We start from the raw sequence: 24,845 nt of genomic DNA, 5'->3' as shown, positions 1-24,845 counted from the left end.
ATTCCCATCTTTCCTGAAGCGTGGTGCCTAAAACTGAATACAGTACTCCAGCTGAGGCCTCACCAGTGCCAACTGGGACAATGACCTCCCATGTCTTATATACAACACTCCTGTTAATACACCTCCGAAGGATACTAGCATTTTTCACAGCTGCATCACATTGTGGGCTCATATTCAATATGTGATCGACTATAATCTCCAGATCCTTTTCAGCAGTACTACCACCTAGCCAGTTATTCCCCACTTCGTAGTTGTGCATTTGATATTTCCTTCCTAAGTGAAATACTTTGCACTAGTCTTCATTTGAATTTCGTCCTGTTGATTTCAGATTAATTTTCAAATTTGTCAAGATCCTTTTGAATTCTAGTCCTGTCCTCCAACATGCTTGCAACTCCCCACAGCTTTAGTGTCATATGCAAATTTGATAAGCATGCTCTCCATTCTGTTATCCAAGTAATTAATGAAAATATTGACTAATACTGTACTGATCCCTGCTAGGGTGTGTCTAGTGGCACCCCACTAGACACACCCTCCCAATTTGACTGAGACCCATTGATAACTACGCTCGGAGTATGGTCTTTCAACCAGTTGTGCACCCACTTACAGTAATTTTATCTAGACTCCATTTCCCCAGTTTGCTTATGAGACTGTCATGTGGGACTGTGTAGAAAGCCTTACTAAAATCAAGATACATCACTTCTACAGCTTCCCCTCCATCCACTAGGTGAGTAACCCTGTCAAAAAGGAAATTAGGTTAGTTTGGCATGATTTGTCCTTGACAAATCTGTGCTGGCTATTCCTTATAACCCTCTCATCCTCTAGGTGCTTACAAATGGATTGTTTAATAATTTGTTCCGGTATCTTTCCAGGAATCATACCCAAAGGCAAAAGACTGAGTAATCAAAAATATAAGATTGTGACTTCATTGCAGGATCAAGCAAAATAAAAAGCTGTTCTGGGAGGTTAAAAGCTCTTATTCAAATGCAAATATCTGCGCTAAAGGCAAAAGGTAAACAGAACAATAAAGTAACAGACGAGTACATCTCTGTGAAAACTATTTTTCCAGACTGACTGCAGTGAGAGAGATTCTCCAAGCCCCTTCATAAAAGCAGAAGTCTCAACTTCAGCTCATGGCAATAATGTTATTTAAATGTTTATGACTGTGTTCTTGCACTGACCTGTATGTGTGGCTTCATCTGCTTCCAAGTTACAGAATGACTGACCCCTTGGTTCAGATAGTTTAAGATTTGCTGAAGGACACGAGGAGCAATATATTCTTTTTGCCTGTACTGGTCTAAGATTTTTAAGAGAACCTAAAGGAATAGTAAATTTATTTGTTTTAATGAAGCATGAAGATTTTAACACACAATGTAACCAATTTATAGTGAAGACATTTTGACAGGTCAATTTCATTTTAAGTAGAAGCTCACATATTAATCACTTCTATAATGCCTTTTATCCAAACATCAGTAATAATTTAAACATTGAAGTTCTGAGACCACAAACCTTTACTACCAGGAATTCTCCCACATCAGAATTACTAGCAGTAGTGAGATTCAACACATGCATAAGTTTTTGCATGATTGGGGCCTAAATAAGTCTCAGCACTCAGTGGAGTAAGTTATGTCTTCATTTCTACAGATGTCGAAAAGTAAAGCACAAATGTTAAGAGCTATATGTTCAAACTTCAGTAGCTAAAGGTAGGAGGACCTAAATCTATACATAGGATTTAGGTGACTAAAATTTAGGTGCCAAATTTTGAGAAATCCAAATTTAAAAACTGAGCTCTAAGTGACTTCACTAAGGTTGCAATAAGTTTATGGCAAAGCTAGGAAGAGGGGCAGGAGTCCTAACAACTACATGCTATAACTACTAGATCAGTGGTTTCCAAACTTCTTTTCTGGGGACCCAGTTGAAGAAAATTGTTGATACCCACGACCCAACAGAGCTGGGGATGAGGGGTTTGGGGTGTGGGAAGGGCTCAGGACTGGGGCACGGGGTTGGAGCGCGGACTTACCTCCGGCAGCTCCCGGTCAGCGGCGCAGCCGGGGTGCAGAGGCAGGGTTCCTGCCTGTCCTGGCACCGCAGACCACGCTGCGCCCTGGAAGTGGCCAGCAGCAGGTCTGGCTCGTAGGCGGAGGCGCGCAAGCGGCTCTGTGCGGCTCTCGCCCGCATGCACTCTCCCCCGGCTCCCATTGGCCGGGTGGAGCTGGTGCTCGGGGCAGGGGCAGCACGCGGAGCCCCATGGCCCCCCTGCCTAGAAGTTGGACCTGCTGCTGGCCGCTTCCGTGGTGCGGCACAGTGTCAGAACAGATAGGCACTAGCCTGCCTTAGCTGGGCAGCACCGCCGACGGGACTTTTAACGTCCCGGACGGCAGTGCTGACCGGAGCCGCTAGGGTTCCTGGGTGCTGAGCAAGGCGACCCAGTGCCTTACATGCCACGACCCAGTACTGGGTTGCGACCCGAACTCTGAAAAACACTGTACTAGATCACATTCATTCTCTTTGATTAGAACAGCAATCCATTGCAACAATTGGGACCTTTCATTCTACAGTATTTCTCTATAAATAGGAGGTTTCTGTGTATATTGCAAGCAAGAAAATATTTACAGTAGGTCACTAATAATGACAGGACACCTATTATGAGTTAACAAGGATGGAGAACTGGCAAGTACACAAATCACAAAATATTCTCTGGTCATTTATTTTCAAAAGGATAGTTTTGTTTCATAATAATTCTTCATAGTAGAGTAGTAAACACACTGTAGCATATTTCGTAACATATACCTTCCTCTCGGGCTCCCTGGGAGTTGGGTCTTATATTTGTCTTCTCTACTACATGCTCTTTGGGGCAGGAACTGTCTGTATCTCATACAGTCACTAACACAATGTTAGCACTTAACCATCAATAAATATATAATGAATACTTAGCAATATGGTTTCACTACAGCCTCAATACATCTGAGAAGCGTGGTGAATCATGAACTTAAAAGCTAGAAATGGAAAAGACTTATGTAGATCAACTAGACCATTTGCCTTAGAAGGCAAATTGTTCCCTAAGGTACACTTCCTAGTCTTTTAGAGAGTCTAAGTTTTAAGTATTTCAAGTGACGGGACAGTTTCTTTTTCAGTTTCATCCATTACTTCTAATTGTACCTCCGAAATAATTTATCTCCTTTGATGTTTAGCTCTTTCAAATGTACATAGAATTATCATGTCCTCTCTCTACTGGGCTTTTTAGCCAAGCTTACACATTTAATCTCAACCTTTTTTGTGCAGAGAAAGGCAATTATGTTTCACAGAGATTTCAATATTTGGTTTCATTCAGATTTAGACCAAAGCTTTCGAAGTTCTCTTCAAAAGGGAAGGCAGCCCAGGCTCTGGGGCAGTCTGCCTGGCAGGCAGCACCAGAGATGCGAACGCTGGAAGACCAGGTTGCTGAGGAGCTGTGAGCTGGGGCTCCCAGGCTCTGAATTCCCTGTACTCTCACCTGGTGGGCCGAAGATGAGCTGGGAGTCTGGAAGCCTTGACTGAGCTGGGAGCCTTGGAGTTTGGGAGTCGCAGCTCTCAGGGCTTCCAGCTCCTCTGCAGTCCTCCTGGCAAGCTGTGAAGGAGCCAGGAGCCTGAAAGCCCTAGCTGAGCTGGTTGCTCCACACCTTGACAGCGATTCAGGCAGGCTGGCAAAGAGCTGGGAGCCCAGAACCCTCAGCTGCTGAGCTGACAGTACACCAAAGAGGGTGACAGTTTCACAATCTGCACATTTTCCATTGCAACTTTGTCAAAAATCAAACCGTCAAACCTCCCTGCATTCTCCAATGGAAAATCATTCTGAGTATTTCCGATCAGCTCCTAACTCCCTCCAATCTGCCTATGTCTTCCTGGTAATGACACATCCAGAAGAGATTTCAGTATTCCAGGGTTAGTTGCAGCAGAACCACGTACGAAGCGTGACCTGGAAATAAGACCTTCTTTGCTATGATGCCTCTATGTAACTGGCCCAAATTGCATCAGTCTTTTTACTAGCATTTCCTGCCTATCACCCTTACGTTTTTTGCAGCATTGCAGATTTTTGGATTTCTCCCCCCTTTTGCATCACTGCAATTTGGATTATTTCCCCCAAGATGGAAATATCATTACTAACAAGAGTTCCACGCCATTTCTCATTGATTACGATGTGTATTTGACCAGTTTTTTGTGGTTTCTTTAAAGGGTCCTATGTCTTATAGGAAGACGCTACAGGAAGATAACATGATTGTTCTATAGAAGTTATCCTAATTCAGAAACAAGAAACAACATCTTTACCTGTTGGATTCCCACAGCGTAGGTTTTTAAGAAGAACTCTGAAAATTCAAAATATTCTTTTGTTACATTTCCAGGACTTCCATACCTTTAAACAAAAAAAGAAAACAGGTATTTACACTTTTGAAGCAAAGTTTTCTGTTTACCAGGACAACATAGTCCTTGATTAAGCTTGCAAACATACAAAAGCCATTGAAGCAGAACTCATCTTTCACCAGAGATATATACACTGAATAATCTCTTTCCACAAACATCATTCTAGGCCATTACATCCCACACAATGATCCATTTCCCCATTTTTCTTATCTATGCACAAAGCAGAATGTTGTAACCAATAACTAAAGTTGCATTTTTGTCACAGGATATATGAATTCCATAGTGTGTGGGGTTTTTTTAATATTCATGCGTTGATATTTCGGAATTTAAGCATGGGCAGGTGGACGCAGTGATGAAAAGCTGAATGAATTTTACTGGAAGCACTGAGAACTAGCAAGTGAAACCTGACTGTACTGAAGCCTCTGAGAGCAGGAACTCAAATTAGAGCTACTGGTTTGTCACATGGTAGCAGATTCTCATTCAGAATCAGACCAATAGACATTACAACACGAGTTTTATCAATTATATGGTTTTTAACAGTTTTATTGGAAAAGCATATTTTGCTTAAAATAATGCAACCTGAGTTTTTTAAAATTAAAAACTGTAAGTTTGTGGTGTTTGCCTTTCTCCATAATCAGAGCATCACTGATTTACTGTAACAAACTAATAACTTTATTTATGAAAGCTAATGGTGGCAAAGCACTAGCTTGCACCACCTTCAAAGCAATCTCAGCCCCTGCCAGCCCAAGGTTCCTCAAAAATGTCACCGCACCCTTAACTAAGCAGGGTAACAATAGTATTATGCTTACAGACTGTCAGACGAAATACTCAAATGGAAATTGATGTTTATAATAATAGCGTGCAGATAAAAATGTTTGTTCATTCCTCAAAGAGGAAAAACAAGAGCCATCACATGTATAAAATGTATTCTATTTTAAATGTTTAGTTGATGTGAAAAGTTACTAAGCTGCTCTAATATTCATGATTGTAACTGTAATCCTAATAATAGAAGGATGGTGGACAGGGATAGAAAGTGTTAGGCTTCCACAAAAAGCCATAACTCAGAGTTTCTAGCTTCTAACTACGGCAAACTACGGCCCGCAGGCCACATATGGCCCGCGGGACCCTCCTGCCCAGCCCCTCAGCTCCTGGCCCGGGAGGCTAGCCCCCGGCCCCTCCCCTGCTGTTCCCCCTCCCCCGCAGCCTCAGTGCGCCGTGCTGCCGGTGCAATGCTCTGGGCGGCCAGGCAACACAGCTGCAGAGCCCGGCCTGACCTGGTGCTCTGTGCTGCGCTGTGGCGTGGCTGGCTCCAGCCGGGCGGTGCAGCTGTAGCGCCGCCAGCCACCAGTGCTCCAGGCAGCGCGGTAAGGCGGCAGGAAGCAGGGGGGGTTGGATAGAGGGCAGAGGAGTTTGGGGTGTGGATAGGGGTCAGGACAGTCAGAGGGCAGGGAACAGGGGGGGTTGAATGGGGGCAGGGGTCCCGGGAGGCAGTCAGGAAGGAGGGGGGATTGGATGGGCCAGCAGGGGGCAGTCAGGGGCAGGGGTTCTGGGGGCGGTCAGGGGACGGGGGGGGGGGTTGGATAGAGGGCAGGGGAGTTCGGGGTGGTGGTCAGGGGGTGGGGGTGTGGATAGGGGTCGGGGCGGTCAGAGGGCGGGGAACAGGGGGGTTGAATAGGTGCAGGGGTCCCGGGGGGCAGTCAGGAAGGAGGGGGGGTTGGATGGGGCAGCGGGGGGCAGTCAGGGGTGGGGGTTTCGGGGGCGGACAGAGGACGGGGGGGGGAATTGATGGGGCAGGGGTCCCGGGGGGGGCCATCAGGGAACAGGGGGGGTTGGATGGGGCAGGAGTCCCGGGGGGGGGGGGGGGCGTCAGGAGGCCAGAAGCGGGGGGGGGGGTTGGATGGGGGCAGGGGCTGGGCCACGCCTGGCTGTTTGGGGAGGCACAGCCTCCCCTAACCGGCCCTCCATACAATTTCCGAAACCCGATGCGGCCCTCAGGTCAAAAAGTTTGCCCGCCCCTGTTCTAAATATTTGGTTTTTAATTTAAGATACATACATATATATTTCCAACCTTAACGCAATCTGCATTTTGTTTGTTTGGAGATATCTTTCAGGATTCAACAGTATTAATCTTAATTTTGGTAAACATTAGTCACCATGTTACCCAGAGCGGATGGTTCAACCGTTAAAGAACCAGTTTTGAACATCCTAACTCCCTGGAACTAAAGGTTCAAATCCCAGCAGGGTCAGCTTAGCCCTTCATCTTTCCAAATCAAAATTGAGGGGCAGGTAAATTATTGTCACTCAGTCTTTTGGATGAAACCTTAAATTAGAGGTAATGTCTGATCTACTAGACAAAGATGCCATGGCATCTTTTGGAAATGTATTTCCCCTGGAGTCCTTCACCAGAGATTTTCCTTTCTTCCCCGCTGTTCCATGAAAAGTTGTAGGCAATAGACTGTAAAGAGTTTGAGAATCTTCAGGATTAAAGACACTAATAGCCACATAAATATATATCTAGGAATCTCTTTTTTCAAGTCTAAATCAGCCTAAAAATGTCTCAAACTAGTAAAAAAATCTGCAAGTTATATGCTAAATATGAAGAAAAACTTCTGAAATAAAACCTTGGTCATCATTCCACCAGGCAAAGGACAAGACAAAAAATTATTCTAAAAAGTTCCCAGGAAGAGCAGACAAGAAATAGAAATAAATCATTTGTGCTTCTAGAGTGTTTTTCATCCAAGCATTTCACAAACAATTAAGCTTGCAACTGCATTTAGCTGTATGGAGTGGAAATCCATCAACTTCATGAAAAAACTTGTACAGATACAGACAGACATCATCTTCCTTTCCAAATGCAAGCAGATGGACATCATACCAAAAGGACTAAAGGTAAAAAATCCATTACAATCAACATATCACACAGACTATGCTGAGAGACTGTGTCACACATTCTCAAAGAAACTGCGAAACCACCTGATCAGCATCCTATACAGCAAACAGGGAAAGATTAAGAATGAGCTCTCAAAACTGGATACTCTCATAAAAAACCAACCTTCCACACAAACTTCCTCATAGATAGACTTTACAAAAACTAGACAAGCCATTCACAACACAAACTTTGCCTCTCTACAAATGAAAAAGGACACTAAACTATATAAACTGCTACATGCCACAAGGAGCCACAACAGTAGTTCCCTTAACCCACCCAACAATATTGTTAATCTTTCTAGCTATACTCTTAGCCCAGCAGAAGAGTCTGTCCTATCTCGGGGCCTCTCCTTTTGTCCCTCCAGACCCAAGAACATGATACAGTTCTGCGGTGACCTAGAATCCTACTTTCGACGTCTCCGACTCAAAGAATATTTCCAACATACCTCTGAACAGCATACTAACCCACAGAATCCCCCCTACCAGCACTACAAAAAAAAAAAAAGGATTCTGCGTGGACTCCTTCGGATGGTCGAAACAACAGACTGGACTTCTACATAGATTGCTTCCGTCAACGTGCAAAGGCTGAAATTGTGGAAAAGCAACATCACTTGCCCCATAACCTCAGCCATGCTGAACACAACGCCATCTACAGCCTCAGAAACAACTCTGACATCATAATCAAAAAGGCTGACAAAGGAGGTGCTGTCGTCATCATGAATAAATTTTAATATGACCAAGAGGTTGCTAGACAGCTCTCTAACACCACATTCTACAGGCCATTATCCTCTGATCCCACTGAGGATTACCTAAGGATTTACCATCTGCTAAAAAAACTCCCTGACAAAGCACAGGAACAAATCTGTACAGACACATGCCTAGAACCCCGACCAGGGGTATTCTATTTGCTACCCAAGATCCATAAACCTGGAAATCCTGGATGCCCCATCATCTCAGGCATTGGCAGCCTAACATCAGGCTTGTCTGGTTATGTGGACTCTCTCCTCAGGCCCTTCGCTACCAGCACTCCCAGCTATCTTCGAGACACCACTGACTTCCTGAGGAAACTACAATCCATTGGTGATCTTCCAGAAAACACCATCCTGGCCACTATGGACGTAGAAGCCCTCTTCACCAATATTCCACACAAAGATGGACTACAAGCTATCAGGAACAGTATCCCCGATAATGTCACAGCTAACCTGGTGGCTGAACTTTGTGACTTTGTCCTCACCCACAACTATTTCACATTTGGGGACAATATATACCTTCAAGTCAGCGGTACTGCTATGGGTACCCGCATGGCCCCACAGTAAGCCAACATTTTTATGGCTGACTTAAATTTAAATTAATGGAGATATCCCATCTCCTAGAACTGGAAGGGACCTTGAAAGGTCATCAAGTCCAGCCCCCTGCCTTCACTAGCAGGACCAAGTACTGATTTTGCCCCAGGATCCCTAAGTGGCCCCCTCAAGGATTGAACTCACAACCCTGGGTTTAACAGGCCAATGCTCAAACCACTGAGCTATCCCTCCCCCCTAAGAACAACTTAGAACAACGCTTCCTTAGCTCTCGTCCCCTAACGCCCCTATTCTACTTGCGCTACATTGATGACATCTTCATCATCTGGACCCATGGAAAAGAAGCCCTTGAGGAATTCCACCATGATTTCAATAATTTCCATCCCACCATCAACCTCAGCCTAGATCAAGCCACACAAGCGGTCCATTTCCTGGACACTACTGTGCTAAGAAGCGATGGTCACATAAATACCACCCTATACCGGAAACCTACTGACCGCTATACTTACCTACATGCCTCCAGCTTCCATCCAGGACACACCACACGATCCATTGTCTACAGCCAAGCTCTAAGATATAACCGTATTTGCTCCAATCCCTCAGACAGAGACAAGCACCTACAAGATCTCTAACAAGCATTCTTAAAACTACAATACCCACCTGCTGAAGTGAAAAAACAGATTGACAGAGCCAGACGAGTACCCAGAAGTCACCTCCTACAAGACAGGGCCAACAAAGAAAATAACAGAACACCACTAGCTGTCACCTTCAGCCCCCAACTAAAACCTCTCCAGCGCATCATCAAAGATCTACAACCTATCCTGAAAGATGATCCCTCACTCTCACAGACCTTGGGAGACAGACCTGTCCTCGCTTACAGACAACCCCCCAACCTAAAGCAAATACTCACCAGCAACCACACATCACTGAACAAAAACACTGACCCAGGAACCTATCCTTGTAACAAAACCCGATGCCAACTCTGTCCACATATCTGTTCAAGTGACATCATCATAGGACCTAATCACATCAGCCATACCATCAGGGGCTCGTTCACCTGCACATCTACCAATGTGATATATGCCATCATGTGCCAGCAATGCCCCTCTGCCATGTACATTGGCCAAACCGGACAGTCTCTACGCAAAAGAATTAATGGACACAAATCTGACATCAGGAATCATAATACTCAAAAACCAGTGGGAGAACACTTTAACCTGTCTGGCCATTCTATGACAGACCTGCGGGTGGCTATCTTACAACAGAAAAACTTCAAAAACAGACTCCAACGAGAGACTGCTGAGCTGGAATTGATATGCAAACTAGATACAATCAATTTAGGATTGAATAAGGACTGGGAATGGCTGAGCCATTACAAACATTGAATTTATCTCCCCATATAAGTATTCTCACACTTCTTATCAAACTGTCTGTACTGGGCTATCTTGATTATCACTTCAAAAGTTTTTTTTCCACTTACTTAATTGGCCTCTCAGAGTTGGTAAGACAACTCCCACCTGTTCATGCTCTCTGTATGTGTGTATATATATCTCCTCAATATATGTTCCATTCTATATGCATCAGAAGAAGTGGGTTGTAGCCCACGAAAGCTTATGCTCTAATAAATTTGTTAGTCTCTAAGGTGCCACAAGTACTCCTGTTCTTTTTCCGGTGAGGTAGTTAAGCATTAGCTCAGTTTCACAGACGGGCATACTGAGACACAGAGAAATTCCATTATTTGTCCTAGGTAGTCACATATAACGTGAGTGTCAGAGTTAAGATCAGAATCCAGAAATCTGGATTCCCAGTCCCCAGCTTTTACCACTAGTATATTATCTCTCAGAATACCTGCACATACATACATCATAAACATATAGTGCCTGTGCAGTATGAATATAGGATATATATTCTGCATAACAATATCCACAAAAGATAGCTAAGTAAAAATTAACATTTTTATGCCACATTAGTTTTTAATCACTATATTACCGTTCAAAAAGACGAGCTACGATATGCAATGCCCACTTCTTACATTTCCACCACACCAGCTCTGGCCTATCATCTTCATCAATCTGTAATGTCTCCTACAAATAAATCAATAAATAAATCAGCCAAAGTATACAAACATTAAATTAAAAAAACACTCATACTGAGTGGATTAATACAAATTCAGATACAAACATTAATGTTTTGATTTTATTAAAAGTGATAATATTAGCTACCAGAATAAAACATGATAGGATTTTTTTCTTTTGATGTGATCCTTCAAATGTACTATTATGTTGAAAATGACCCATCTAAAAAAGCTGTATATACTGTATTTATGTTTGCACTCTTATATTAGATATAATATAAAATAATCACGTGTATATGCATATACCATACATTCATACAAAAGATGTTAAGAGAATAAGATTGCGAAGTGAAGCACTCAGAAATTAGGAAATGCCAAAGTTAAGGTTGCACAAGCACCCCTAATTGTGCATCTCTTTGCGTATGCATTGAAATACAATCTAATTACAGAACTCCATATCACTGCTGGGCTCAGGTTACTCAGTTACATATATATGTATACTGACTACATGGCCACACTCTAAATACTCCTGGGGAAATTCTAGGTCACTGTGCAATGCAGAATTTTGCAGAAATTAACGTTGTGCACACAGAATTTCCTTTCCCCAACAGAAATGGGCTTCAGTGCTGCTAGCTGCCACTGGATCCAGCAGAGCCCAGCTCGCACATAGAAGACACTGCTGGGAGGAGGGAGAAGGAGCTAGAGCAGTGGTTCTCAAACTTTTTTTTTTCCAACGGACCACTTGAAAATTTCTGAGGGTCTCGGCAGACCAGTTAGTGATCTTTCCAAATGTTGTTTGTACCATTAGCTAACTATTGTAAAGCGCTTTGGATAAAAGCGCTATATATATATACCCCAATAATAAATGTTTTTTGTTCTACAAATAAAAGCACACAACTCATATTTTAATATCAATAGTCTTACCTTTCTAATATGATGGATGTGCCCTCCCTCCCACACTGCAGCAGCCCCCGAACTGGGGCTGGGAAGGAGGGGGGTCTCTCCCTCTCTCCTCCACCGCAGTAGCTCCCGAGCTGGGGCTGGGAAGGAGGGGGGTCGCTCCCCCGCCACAGCAGTCACAGAGCTGAGGCTGGGGAGGAAGGCCATCTCTCCCTGGCAACCACAGACCTGGAGCTGGGGAAAGTTGCCTCTTTCTCTGGCCACCGCAGCCCTGCACATCCTAATTTCCCCCCACCCCCTCTTCTCACCCTACTGCCTCCTCCCGCCTACCCCCTACTCCCCTCCCAAGGCCACCATTTCACCTTACATGTGTGTCTTCTCCAGGTTCCAGGCACCTAATTAGTGGAGCCACGCCTGCGTGGCTCCACTAATTAGGTGGGTGGCCCTTCACCCACCCCCTTAGAGGGAACTATCCGCGGACCACCTGAATGGAGCTCGCAGACCACTGGTGGTCCACGGACCACAGTTTGAGAACCACTGAGCTAGAGGGTTCCTGGCAGCTGCAGTTCCCAGCATGCTCTGAGTGGTATGCCCTGAGGCCCGGAGGGAGGGGGTTCGGGTGTATTGCGGAGGGAGGAAGGGGACAGAGAAACAGGAACTGGGTTGTCATAGGGTTTCTTTAACTTTCTACTCCTGGGGAAAATTTTGTGTGCATCTATATTGTATTGCTGACAGGTATTTTGGAATAAATTACCAAAATAATTTAAACTGGCATGATTAGTAGTGTTATTTTGACAAATAAAATTTGAGGAATTTTAATTTTTTGGCGCAGAATGCCCCCAGAAGTAGACAGTAAACTATTGCTTCTATTCAGTCTCTTGGCAGGTTTCCAGCCTCAATCTTACAGATCTATGATTCTGCTTCCAGGACATGAGAATCCAAACCCTCTGTGAGAATTTGTTTCCTCCCTAATGTGTGTGTGTCAAATTTAGTAACCCTTCCTAATTCCTTGCTCATATTTGCCTGAAACAGACATGAGATAAAGTGTTTATTGGTGCTATTTTCCCCAAGGCTACTTAATTTCTATGAATGAGAATTTTGTACAAAAGGTATCTTTTCAGAAGGGAGTATTACCATACCTAGTAATTCTGCTTCTCTGAACATATCTTGGAAAACTGACTCTTACCCATCCATCTTCTTTCAGAGTTTGAGGGTTTAAAATTATATGGATTCATCCTGTTGATGCTGTTCTTAAACCCATTCCTTTGGAATTATTTATGTCTTTTATGAGGAAAAAGGATGGAGGGCAGGAACAGATACAGATTGTGTGTTTACACTATATGTTCATGGAGTGGACATTGCATATCTATATGTTCGTATTGAGCTTTTCCTTCCTGTTTCTGAAACAAACTGGCTAAAACGTTTTGGAATCTCTGAAGTACCCAAAGTTGGAGTATATACTGTACAGCTACCTCAAACAGTCAAAAATCTTAAGAGCTACTTGAGTTGCCTGCATGGCTTGTATCAGAGACACCTGCCTGGATGGTATCTTTAGAGATTAGTTCAATAATCTCTCCACCTGGACCATCCCCATTTTCCCACCCTAAAGAAATCAATGTGAGTCTCTCTCCAGTGAAGTAAACCTTACAGCAGGCACATTCCTATCGATGATAGTACGGAAAATCTCCATCCACTGAGTCATGGTCTGGTTATTCACCAACTGGAGCGGCAATGCATACTGAAACAGGGGAAGAAGAAAACATAAGGATAAATGAAGTTAATTTTCTTCAAAGAAACATAAGACATTTCTACATTATTTACACTTCTCTAGGAAACTGTAGCTTCTCTTTAAACAAGTTTTATTTATTATAGTGCAAAATTGCACTATACTACCTCTAAGGCTTAGTGAGAAAAAATTTAAGGAAAAACATATCAAGCCAACAAAACAGAGTAATTAAAAGATAAGTGGTCAATCAAGCTGAAATACTGTTGATTCTAGAGAAGCAGTGAACAGAGTGAGAAATGTAAGATAAGCTGCCTAGCAATTAACGTGCAGTATGTTCAATACATGGAAGATACCCTTCTTTCTCTCTCTGTTCTGTGTGAGCTAGAAGATGTAGTCAAGTACCTCAAACAATATCTGAGACTGGCACATAAATGAGAGCAACTTGCAAGTTTCTTATGGGTCCATCCAGACAAAACTGGTGATGGGAAGCTGGAAAAAGAAGCTGGAGAAAATGGCAGGGATCATAGTGGCTCTTTTAAATGACATTTGCGAGATAAGTGTGTTGTTATGTGAGGCACTCAAGCTAGATCCTCCTTAGTAGATAAGCAAGGGGTGGAGGACAAGACATTCTCTGTGAGAGCCCCTTGTCTAGATGAACTGTTAGTGCGTGGCAATCAGGGGTGTAATTTACCTCTTGCTAGCCTGCCGTACAATAACTGGCCACACGGAGTCTGCTGCCATGCAATAAATTCTCTAGTGCACTTTGAACGTTATCCTTTTTGAGCCAAGTAGCTAGCCAAAAATTTGGGATCTATCAGGGTGTTTCAGTTAGCAGGAGAGAATTTGGTGATAGTCAGGTATTTCTTCTTTGATGCAGTTTTATTTATAAAGAATATACAAAGTCCTGTGTTTCTGAACACAAAAGAAATCAAACAGCAAGAAACAGCTTCTTTTGCTCACATCACCAACAGCACTCTTTTTAGCTTACACCCTGGACCCAAAAACCTCTTCCCAAGTTTCTTCTATGGTCAGCCACCATGCTTTCAGCTGCTTCTTCAAGTCTTTTCCCGTTTTTTGTCTGTTCTGCCTTCTCGCATGCACACATACCCCTACCCAAAACAATACTCAGCAAAAGTCCCTCCACCCACACAATCCAAAAATGTTGGGAAGGGTCTATTAGGCCTTGTTTTCAATATGGCCCCTTAACTGTCTCACAACTATCTTAAGTGAAGGGTGCACTCACACATCAATTTCAATGAGGTTTTAACTCACCCCATAGCCAGGTTTCACCCAGCTTATAACATACCCCATGTCAGCATCACCCATCGTCCTGATGAGGCCTAAAATGGTGACACCTAATAATCCATCCCAAACAGAAAAGCACATTAGGAAAAATAATGGTTACTAACCTGTTCCGTAACTTTAGTTCTTCAAAACGAATTGCACGTGTCCATTCCACTTTTCCTGTCTGTGCACCCAGTAGTTCTTCCCTCAGTGGTGCCCATCTGGGTGGCTCGAGCACCCTCTGCTGTGCACGTCACTGCATGCAGGTATAAAAGGGCAGAGCCGCTCCCTTCCCCCCTCTGTTCCTTCTTGATAGAACTCTGATTCCAAGGGGTAGGAAGGTGGGTCATGGAATAGATATGTGCAACACATCGCAAAGAACAGCAGTTATGGAACAGATTAGTAACCATTTTTTCTTCGCTGAGGGATTGCACACATGCATTCCACTTTTGGTGACTCACAAGCTGTGAAAGAGGAGGTGGAATCACAGTTTATCTTAATAAATACTGAAGGAGAGCCCATCCAACTCTAGCATCATCTCTTAAGTCCTGCTTGATGGCATAATGGGAAGCAAACATGTGAAATGAGGACAGTTGGTTGCTGCTCTACCAATGTCCAAAATGAGAACATTTGCCAGAAAAGCTGCCAAGGCTGCTTGCCATCTTGTCAAATGAGCTGTGATCCTATTTGGAGGGGTGATATTAGCCAGATCTTAGCACGTGTTGTTACATAAGGCTATCCAAGAAGAAATTCTTTGAGTAGAGATTGGTTGACCTTTCGTTTTGTCCATTATTGCCATGAACAGTTGAGAAGATAGATCTATCCAGGTGGAACGCCAGCACTCTTCTTATGTCTAGAGTGTGAAAACGTCCCTCTTCCAGTGTGGTTTTGGGAAGAAAGCTAGGCAAATAGGCTGCTTGACATGGAACATGGACACCACCTTTGGGACAAATCTCTGATGAGGGTGACGGTAAACCCTGTCCTTAAAGAAGATTGTATAGGGAGGCCCAGACATTAGCATACACAGCTCTCCTACCCTTCTTGCAGAGGTGATGGCTACCAAAAATGCCACCTTCATTGATAGATGTAGTAGACAGCAAGTAGCCAACGGCTCAAACAGAGGACCCATAAACCTTAACAACATTAAGTTCAGGTCCCACGGGGGAAAACAGGATTGTGCACCTAAGGTACAACTTGTCCAGGCCTTTCAGAAACCTCACTGATGTCAGAAAAAACAGCAACCCAGATCATTATCCATCTTAGGGTGGAACACAGAAATAGCCGGTAGGTATGCCTTGATCAAACTAACAGCCAACCATTGTTATTTCAGATGCAATAGGTATTCTAGAACATGCTGAATCGAGGAACAGGAAGGCAACATCCTATAATGGAAAAACATCTCCACTTAGAAAGTTAAGTAACCCTAGTAGATAGCTTTCAACTGTTTAGCTGGGCATCCTGCACCTTTTCTGAACAAGACTCTTCTCGATCATCTAACCATGGAGCATCCATGGGGTTAAATGAAGAACTTGTAGGTTCAGGTGGAACAGTCAACATGGTCTTGGGAAATTAGTTCCAAGTCCAAGGGAAATCAGAGCTTCACTGACAGATCCAGGAGAGCAGAGAACCAGTGTTGGCAGGCCTACGCTGGGGCTATGAGTATGACTCTGGCCTGGTCCCGTCTTATCTTCAGCAATACTGTGTGAATAACCGGTATGGGCAGGAAAGCACAGAGTAGCCTGCTTGACCAAGGAAGCAAGAACATGTCTGTCAGGAAACCCTGGCTGTGACTTTGCAGGGAACAGAATTGCTGACATTTTCTCTTAACTCTCGTGTCGAACTGGTCCACTTGGGGAGATTCCCACCACTTGAAGATATGTCTGGGCAAATCCTGGTGAAGATCCACTCGTGGTGACTAGTAAATGATATGCTGAGGTGCTTTGCAAGATCATTCTGCACCCCAGAAAGTAAGATGCTTTGAGATCTACCAAGTTGGCAATGCAGAACTCCCGAAGTCAAGCTGCCTCTTGGCAGAGCAGGAAAGAACAGGATTCCCCCTGCCTATTGAGGTAAAACATTGATGCTGTGTTGTCTGTGAGAACTAATAGGCCCTTCCCCTTGACCTGCGGAACTAAAACCTAACATGCTAGCCTGATAGCTTTCAGTTCCCTGACACTTATATGTAAAGACAGGTCTCCTGAAGACCACAGTCCCTGAGTCTGAAGAGCACCAAGGTGGGTCCCCCAGCCGAGTGCAGATGCATCTGTCACTAACATGAGGGTCAGATGAGGGTGGGCAAAGAGGACAACCCAGCATACATTGTCCAGACTTGTCCACCAATCTAGGAAGGCAAGAACTTGAGAGGGCACCCTCGCTACTGAATTTAAAGGAAAATAGTTCAGTGAGTAAACGGACGCCAGCCAACACCAAAGAATTCTTAGGCCCAGTCTGCCATATTGGACCACATATGTGCACAAGGCCATATGCCCCAGGAGCCTCAAAAAGTTTTGTACTGTTATGACTGGGTGAGACTTGAGATCCAGAACAATGGCCCACGTTGTCTGAAACAGAGTTTGGAAGGCAAGCTCTGGCTTAAGACGAGTCCAGCACTGTCCTTTATCAACTATATCCTCTGGACTGGGAAGAAAAGAGATTTCTCTGCGTTGACTAACAGACCCACTGCACCGAAAGTTGACTGGATTAGAGATACACTGAACAACATCTGAATCCTGGATCAGCCTCTCGCCAGCCAATCATTCAGACAGGAATAATCTTACACTCCTGATCTTCTGAGGAATGCAGCCACACCTGCCAACACCTCTGTAAAAACACTAGGAGCTGCTAAGCTGGGTGAGGCAATATCTTTTATTGGATCATATTCTGTTGGTGAGAGAGAGAGAAACTTTTTGAGAGTTTACACAGAGTTCTTCAGGTCAGGGAGCTGCTGATAGACCAAACAATTGTACAGTGAACTGGCAATGATTCTTATTTACCAGAAATCTGAGATATTTCCTGTAACCTTGATTGATCACCATATGGAAGTAGGCATCTTTCAAGTTGAGGGCAGTAACCAGGGAGGGGATAACTGAAGCTAGGGTGACCATGCAAGACTATTTTTTAAAAAAAACTTGTTAAGAAGACACAAGTCCAAGATTGGTCTGAGACAAACACACACACCCTTTGCTTTTGGGATTAGGAAATAGTGGAATAAACACCATCCCTCTGAAACTTTATGGCACCCATCCGAAGGAGAGCTTGAACTTCCTGCAGGATGAGATCCTTGTGAGAGAGGTCCCTGAAAAGGGAGGGAGGGGTAGAAACAAATTGGAAGGTATATCCCACTTCCACAGTGCTCAAGACCAATTGGTCTGAAGTAATTCAGGACCAAGCACTGAGGAAGTAGGAGAAAATTTGCAAAACAGGATCTGGAATTGTGGTGACTGGCATGATGTTCTCGACTGAGCCACCAAAATGTCTACTTAGAACTCCCTGGGTGTCTAGAAGGGACAGGGGCTGATGCAGAAGCTGAAGGAGGGGCAGGACTAAGCCTAAAATCCCTGCTCTTCCTCCTCGACAGGTCCCTACGAGAAACCAGAGCCGTACACCAGCACAACTGTTGAGGCTGATAGAGCTTTCTTGCTGGGGCAGGTGTATACAAAACCAAAGATTTCAAAGTTGCCCTTGAGTCCATGGAACTTGCTATCTGTTTGCTCCAAGAACAACAGAGGATCTTTGAAGGGAAAATCCAGGATAGTTTGCTGGATTTCATGGGGTAAACCGGAAGACCATAGCCAAGAGCACCTTCTCATAGACTGCAGATGCCATGGACCTAGCAGCCAAGTCTTCAGAACCTAACCTGGTCTGAAGCAAAGTCCTCGCCAGTGACATGCCCTCAGACACGATGAGGAGAACTCCTGCCTAGCATTCTCAGGCAGCAGGTCCTTAAATTTAGCCACAGAACCGCACAAGCTACGATTAAAACATCCCACCAGAGCCTGTTGGTTGGCAATTCTAAGCTGCAACCCCTCTCCCCCCTCTCCCCGCCCCCCATCAAATATCATTTTCTACCACATAAATCCAGCTTCTTTACATCTTTGAATTCAGGGGTGGCAGCTTGAGGATCCTGGCATTTCCTGTCATTAGTGGCTGCAACTACTAGCAACCCTAGAGGAGGATGGGAGTACAGGCAGTTAAACCCCTGGGAGGACACACAATATTTGCGCCCCGCATGCTTTCATGTGGGAGGCAACAATGATGAGGGTCTGCTGCAGGGACTTTTTAGGCTCCAAAATAACCTCATTGATTGGCAAAACCACTCAAGATGAACTTATCATAGACAAAATGAGGCAATGAGGGACTCCCTGAAATCCTTGACCTGAATGTCCAGGTCTGAAGCCACCATGTATAGTAACTCCTGATACACCTTATAGTCTTCAGGAGGGGATGATGTTGTCCCAGAGGAAGCTACCTCATTTGGAGAGGATGAGGATGAAGTCAACTCAGGATTCAGTTGAACCTCTTCTGCCAGCTGCTCAGTATCAGGCCCAATACTGGACACAGGAGCAGGTTCAACTCAGTGCAATGATTCGCCTCACCTGGATCAAGATACTGAGTAGGAAGGGTGTGGGGATGAGCTGAAGGCTGGAGGAGACCCCCAAGGGTTCCAAAAGGGCAGCTGATAAGGAACTGGGCCCCAAGGGCCTCCTGGCCACATTACCGGAGCAAGCCCTGAGGCAGGATCCCAAAGGTATCCTGGGTGGTGGTAGGGTTAAGAGTGGAATGGCAAGTCTTGCCCCAAGGCTGAGAGACATATAATTCTGCTTCAGAGTCTGAAGAAGAGGACTCTCTTTCCACCAACCATGGAAGGGCTGCCTGTTGGTACAGGAGAATGGTGCAGAGATCCCGAATGCTGAAGAAAAGCCATCATTGTTAGCTTCCCCGTCGACAGTACCGACAGGTAGGCTGATTTGTAAACTGAAGAGTGGTGCGGTACCGAATGCTGCACCATAAGAGTCAGTTCTGAGCGATCTTATGGCACTGGGAGAACTATTTCCTGTACCACTGGAGACACCAGTACCGATAGACTTAGGTGTTTTGCTGCAGCAAACCCCTATGGCATAGCCAGCACCAAGATCATCTCCGACCGATGCAATGCCACTGAAGTCAACAGTACCATTTGTGGTTCTGGACTCGGAGCCTGTACTGGCACTGGAGTCAACAGTGCCATTATTGCCACATACTTGGAGGAGGAGTACTTTGAACTTGAATGCACTCTACTCAACTTCTTTCCTTCCTCCTTAGCTGGCTTGGAGGGTGGAGATCTTCCTCGATTTGATGCCCCTTTGGAAGGTTTATACCTCTTCCAGAGCACCAGAGAAGGAGACCAGTGCCGGGATTTGGATAGTCGTGAAGGCACACTTCTGACCGAAGCTGCAGCACTCAATATCAACTCAGACTGAGATAGCTCCAAGGGTGATCTCAGTGCCTCTTCCACTAGCAGGAACTTCAGCCTAGCTTCCCTGTCCTCCTTTGTCCTAGGCTTAAAGTCCCAAAAAAATTGGCACTGGTCTTTTTAAGTCTTGCCCAGGCACTTCAGACATGAGTCGTGGGGATCACTCACGGGCAAGGATTTTGTGCAGGAAGCACAGGCCTTGAAGCCTGGTGACAGGGGCATACCCCAGCACTGGCCACAGCACTCTAAACAGGAAACAGCAACAGAATTTTTTTTTTAAACTATTAAAAATTCCAAAACTATTTACAACTAAACATAAAACTATCTACACAAAGGCTGACAAGTGTTGCCAAAGCAATAGAAAGCAGGTCCAATGACTGTCATGGGCAGTGAGAAGAACTGAGGGGGGAAGAGGGTGGCTCTGCCCTTTATAACTGCATGATGTCGTCCAACAGCAGAGGGCACTCAAGCCGCCCGGACAGGTACTGCTGAGGGAAAAGTTTCCGATGGCCATATTCTGGGAAACACAGACACCAACAGTGGAATGGACATGTGCAACACATCTCGAAGAAGAACTTAGAACATGGCAGCAGGGTCCACATAGCCAGTGAGCATGTGGCAGGCTAGTGCAGCGTAGATTTACACCCCAGTTTGCTGTGCACTAACTGTTTGTCTAGACCAGCTCTGTGACTTGCTCCTTCTTCTTACTCCACAGTGGCTTGAATCGATTAACTTTTAGGGCACATTGCAAAGATTGTATGTGCTAAGGCTTGTGGAACCCTCTGAGCATGGTGGAATAGCATTTTTAGGTAAATGCAACACATTTTGTTGTTCTGAATTGCTAGCTGGTTCATTATATACATGTACAGAATCAGTAGTATCTTATCAAACTGGCTTTGTGTGTGCAAGTGAGCTGTTGTCCCCAGCAATCTACAATTTCACATCGCTCTCGGTGCACAGAAGCCTACCTGCACAAGTGCATAGAAGATTTTTAAGATCTGTTTCTGAAGCAGTACAGAGTAATGGGAGTTATCAGGAAGAAGCTGGATCATCTGCTGCTGAATCCGAGGCAAGAATATTTGCATTGCTGCTATGAGAGGATCTCGCTCCTCTGCTTTCTTGTATCTGCAAAAGAGGACAAACATAGATGTCAAGGGTCTGAGTGTTCCCAGTTCTAATGCCTACTCCTTCCCCATAATCCAATTATTTTACCTTTAAAAAAAAAAAAAAAAAAAAAACCAACCCTGACATTCATGAGTGCAGTGTTTATACATTTCTCCCCTCCTCCAGCCTCCATCTGACAGCCCACACAATGCATGCTACCTAACCCTTCTACCAGCAGATGGAAAAATGTCAAAACAAAGGTTAAGTAAACATTAATGCCACTATGGGCAGGACTAATCTTACTTAGGCTGTAAGCTCCTTGGGGCAGGGACCCCCTTTGTGTTCTGTGTTTGTACAGCAACTAGCACAATGGACTTCTGGGTTATGATGCGGGCTCCTAGGTGCTACAGTAATACAAATAATAAATAATATTTTCCTTGCGACTAGACTGTAAGCTTCTTGGACCAGGGACTATGACTTTTTATATGTTCTTGTAGTACCAAGCTCACTGCTGGTGCTCAGTAAATAAGTGAATAGCCTTCAACAGGTAGTGAAAGCTCTTTCGATTGGCTAGGCTTTTGGGTTCTTCTTAACATTTATATGTTTGTGTTTTTATAAATATAAATAACTGGTCAACATTTTTTTATAACGAATAGGACTAATTTTCAGTGATGCCACATGCTTGTGGCTCCAGCTGATGTTAGAGGAAGTAGAGAGTGTTTGGCACCTCTGAAAATCAGGCCCAGGGTATATATAGTATTGAATAACAATACAACAAAGCAGATTCCATATTCACAATCCAGCATTTTCTTTGGAAGCACAGCTAGAAAATAAGTTGTATCCTGTTATCCAGTAAATTATAGCTGTTTCTCCAAATGTGTACAAAGGCATTACAATAACTTAGGGCCATCAGATGGCTCTACTCCTTCACAAAGAAAAAGTACTTTAGCCTTCAATGTGGACTTCCACGTTTTGGCAGTGGCCAAGAATTAATCATTCTCTCAGTTCTTGGCAGTGCCAGAAAGCACTGTAAAGAGGCAGCAACTCTTGAGAAATGCTAAGTGTCATGGTGCATCTGTGCAAACTGCTATCTGTGTGGTTTAAACATTCAGGGCCCTGAATACAATTACAAAAGTTGGATGTCAAGGAAAACAGAGTGTAGCTTCAGTTTTAGACTAACTTTACATTTCAATACTTTCTAAGTCCACATGGATTCCATACTGGGCAAGGCTATTACTGCTTATTAAGCCTTGTGGCTGACAGATTAGTTGAGCAACCTTACAATCCAAAGCTACCTTGCCCCTTTCCCCCCTCTCCCGCCTCCCCAAATTCTCCCATTTTACACAATTCAGCTCTTTTAGAAACAAGAAAGGACAGGCCAGCTTGGACAAAGGTGATGACTTCACTGCAAGAGGATTCTCTACATGAAAGAGCATGGGTTGACCACAGACATCCCTACATAACAAGCAGGGATAAAATATTTCAAGACTTTATCTTGGCATAACCCACACACTGATGGATTGTTAGGCACTAAATATTGTGTGTATCAATATCACTCCCATATTCTCTTTTCATACTTCCTCTTCCTCTCCCCACTCCACATTTCCATAAGCTCAGTCAAAAGGAAGGCAAGTCCTACAAATCAATGAGTTATCCAATTTTTTTTTTTTTTTTTTTAAAGGGGGGGGGTGTTTCAGGTCCTGCCTCATGAAACAGGTTCAAAGATGTATTTATTGTACTTTGCAATCCAGCGTGTCAGGTAAGTTCTGGCTGACCCCAAAGATCCCATAGCATTTCATGTTAGTATACAGATTGTAGTAGTGACTCAAAGTTTCCTTCTCCCCACCACCACGCTGTTATGTGTGGATTAGCTATCTGGCGATAATTTCTGACCCAAGTAGGCTGCACTTTCAGTGACACAACAATAAAGAGAGCTGATATTTAGTTACGTTGTAAAATGTATGTATTTGAGAGAATCCCTCTCCCCTACTCTTCCTATGGTGCTTGTCTGATTAGACCGGACACACTTTGGGGTAGAGACTATGTTTTCTTGTGTGTGGACACTGCATAGCACATTTTGGGCACTACCAGAATATAAAGATCATGATTCTTGTGTGTGGTGCATAAAACATTTTGGGAGCCTTAGAACAAAGTTGTTACATACATTTAGGTTATTCACAAATACATTTAGTTATTCACAAATAGTTTTACTCAAGTAAAATACCCAAGGAAGAAACTCAAGGGAGAAAAAAAAAAAGTTAGATTGGAAAAAGAAAAATCAGCAAGGGTATGTCTACACTGCAAAGAAAAATCCACAGTGCCAAGTCTCAGAGCCTGGGACAACTGACTCAGGCTCAGAGGGCTAAAAATAGCAGTGTAGACACTTTCGGTCAGGCTTGAGCCTGGGCTCTGAGACCCCCTCGCTTTCCCACTGGGTTTCAGAGCCTGGTCTCCAGCCCGAGCAGGAACATCTGCACTGCTATTTTTAGCCCTGCAATCTGAGCCAACAGACCCAGGCTCTGAGACTCTGCACCATGGGTTTTTCTCTGCAGCACAGACATACCCTAAAACTCTGACTGCTGCTGTATTTTCTGCTCTCAAATTGCTGTCAATATAGATATGATGAAAAGTTCTCATTTACATACAAGAAAGCAAGCATATGGGCATCAGAAATTCCCATCCTTCATCTGAATTCCCTACAGAATTGTCAATACTCTTTTGGCTCTTTCTTTCCAAGTAAAGAAATCAGCTGAGATAACACTGATTTCTATTCCACTGATGGAAATCCACTTACTCATAAGTTTTCACCAGCTGATACAAACACAGCAGGCTGCCAAGCCAGCTCCCACTGTTCTGAGACTGCAAGTAATAGCCTATCTTGTCTACAACTGCTGTCCAATGGCCAGGAAAGTCATGCTTAATGATAGCACGGAGGCACATTGTCAACTGGGCCCTAAAAAAGGAAGAAAAAGCAATATGTTATAAAAAGATAAATATGTTAACAGCGAACAGTTTATATTAAAGACCTGATCCTGAACTCTCATTATTTAATGGATACAATGTACTGGATTATACATACTTTGAGAACACTAGAAGAGTTTGAGGGGAGAGGGCCAGGAGATGCGAAAGGAAGAACAAAAAAGACTTGAAGTTAATGTTAAGGGAACCCGCTCTTCCTCCAACTTCAGGCTTTTTAGCTGCTTTTTCTCCCGTCCTTTTCACTCTCCACACCTACCAAGTGTTACATACAATTTCTTTATGAAAGCTACTAGCACTACCCCTTGAAAATTAATCTGTAGGAGTTTTTTTAAGTGCCGATGAAATTAAAAGGAGCAACAAAAAAATGTAAGCTTGCAAATTTTTATAACATGAAACTGTCTTGTGTGTGATCCAGCTTGAAGTTTCCTCACCAAATTATGATTTTCCTTGGATCATCTAGAAATCAATGTTCTTGACTCTGCCAAGGGAGGAAAAAAGTCTGCAAAAATATTTTCTCTTTACCTAATTTTCTATTGTAGAAAATCCTCTTTGCAATTCTCCATACAGGCACTCAGTGGAGGGATGTCATTATTCAGCAAGGGTCTCTCAATCTTTTAATCATTTTAGCTTTGCCTCAATTTCCCCCTCCCTCTCATCCCTTTGCAGTTTGTGCTTCACACTGCCATCTTTCTGTATCTGCAC

General features: G+C 44.0%; 1 protein-coding gene across 1 annotated transcript in view; it reads right to left on the bottom strand.

The window, feature by feature from the left end:
- The window catches only part of IPO8 (importin 8), a 76,760-nt gene that overhangs the window by 34,142 nt on the left and 17,773 nt on the right, over window positions 1-24,845 (bottom strand). Inside the window, exons 4-9 of the mRNA XM_065418549.1 lie at window positions 23,959-24,117; window positions 21,029-21,185; window positions 13,247-13,336; window positions 10,614-10,708; window positions 4,303-4,387; window positions 1,179-1,313 (exon numbers count right to left, since the gene is read on the bottom strand). Coding sequence (XP_065274621.1) covers window positions 1,179-1,313; window positions 4,303-4,387; window positions 10,614-10,708; window positions 13,247-13,336; window positions 21,029-21,185; window positions 23,959-24,117 — 721 coding nt within the window. The remainder of the gene's footprint in view (window positions 1-1,178; window positions 1,314-4,302; window positions 4,388-10,613; window positions 10,709-13,246; window positions 13,337-21,028; window positions 21,186-23,958; window positions 24,118-24,845) is intronic.

This window comes from Emys orbicularis, chromosome 1 (assembly GCF_028017835.1).
Source record: "Emys orbicularis isolate rEmyOrb1 chromosome 1, rEmyOrb1.hap1, whole genome shotgun sequence".
NCBI classification, from domain to species: domain Eukaryota; kingdom Metazoa; phylum Chordata; order Testudines; family Emydidae; genus Emys; species Emys orbicularis.
Note: the sequence above shows the minus strand (reverse complement) of the source record. Positions and strands in the feature narration are given on the sequence as shown.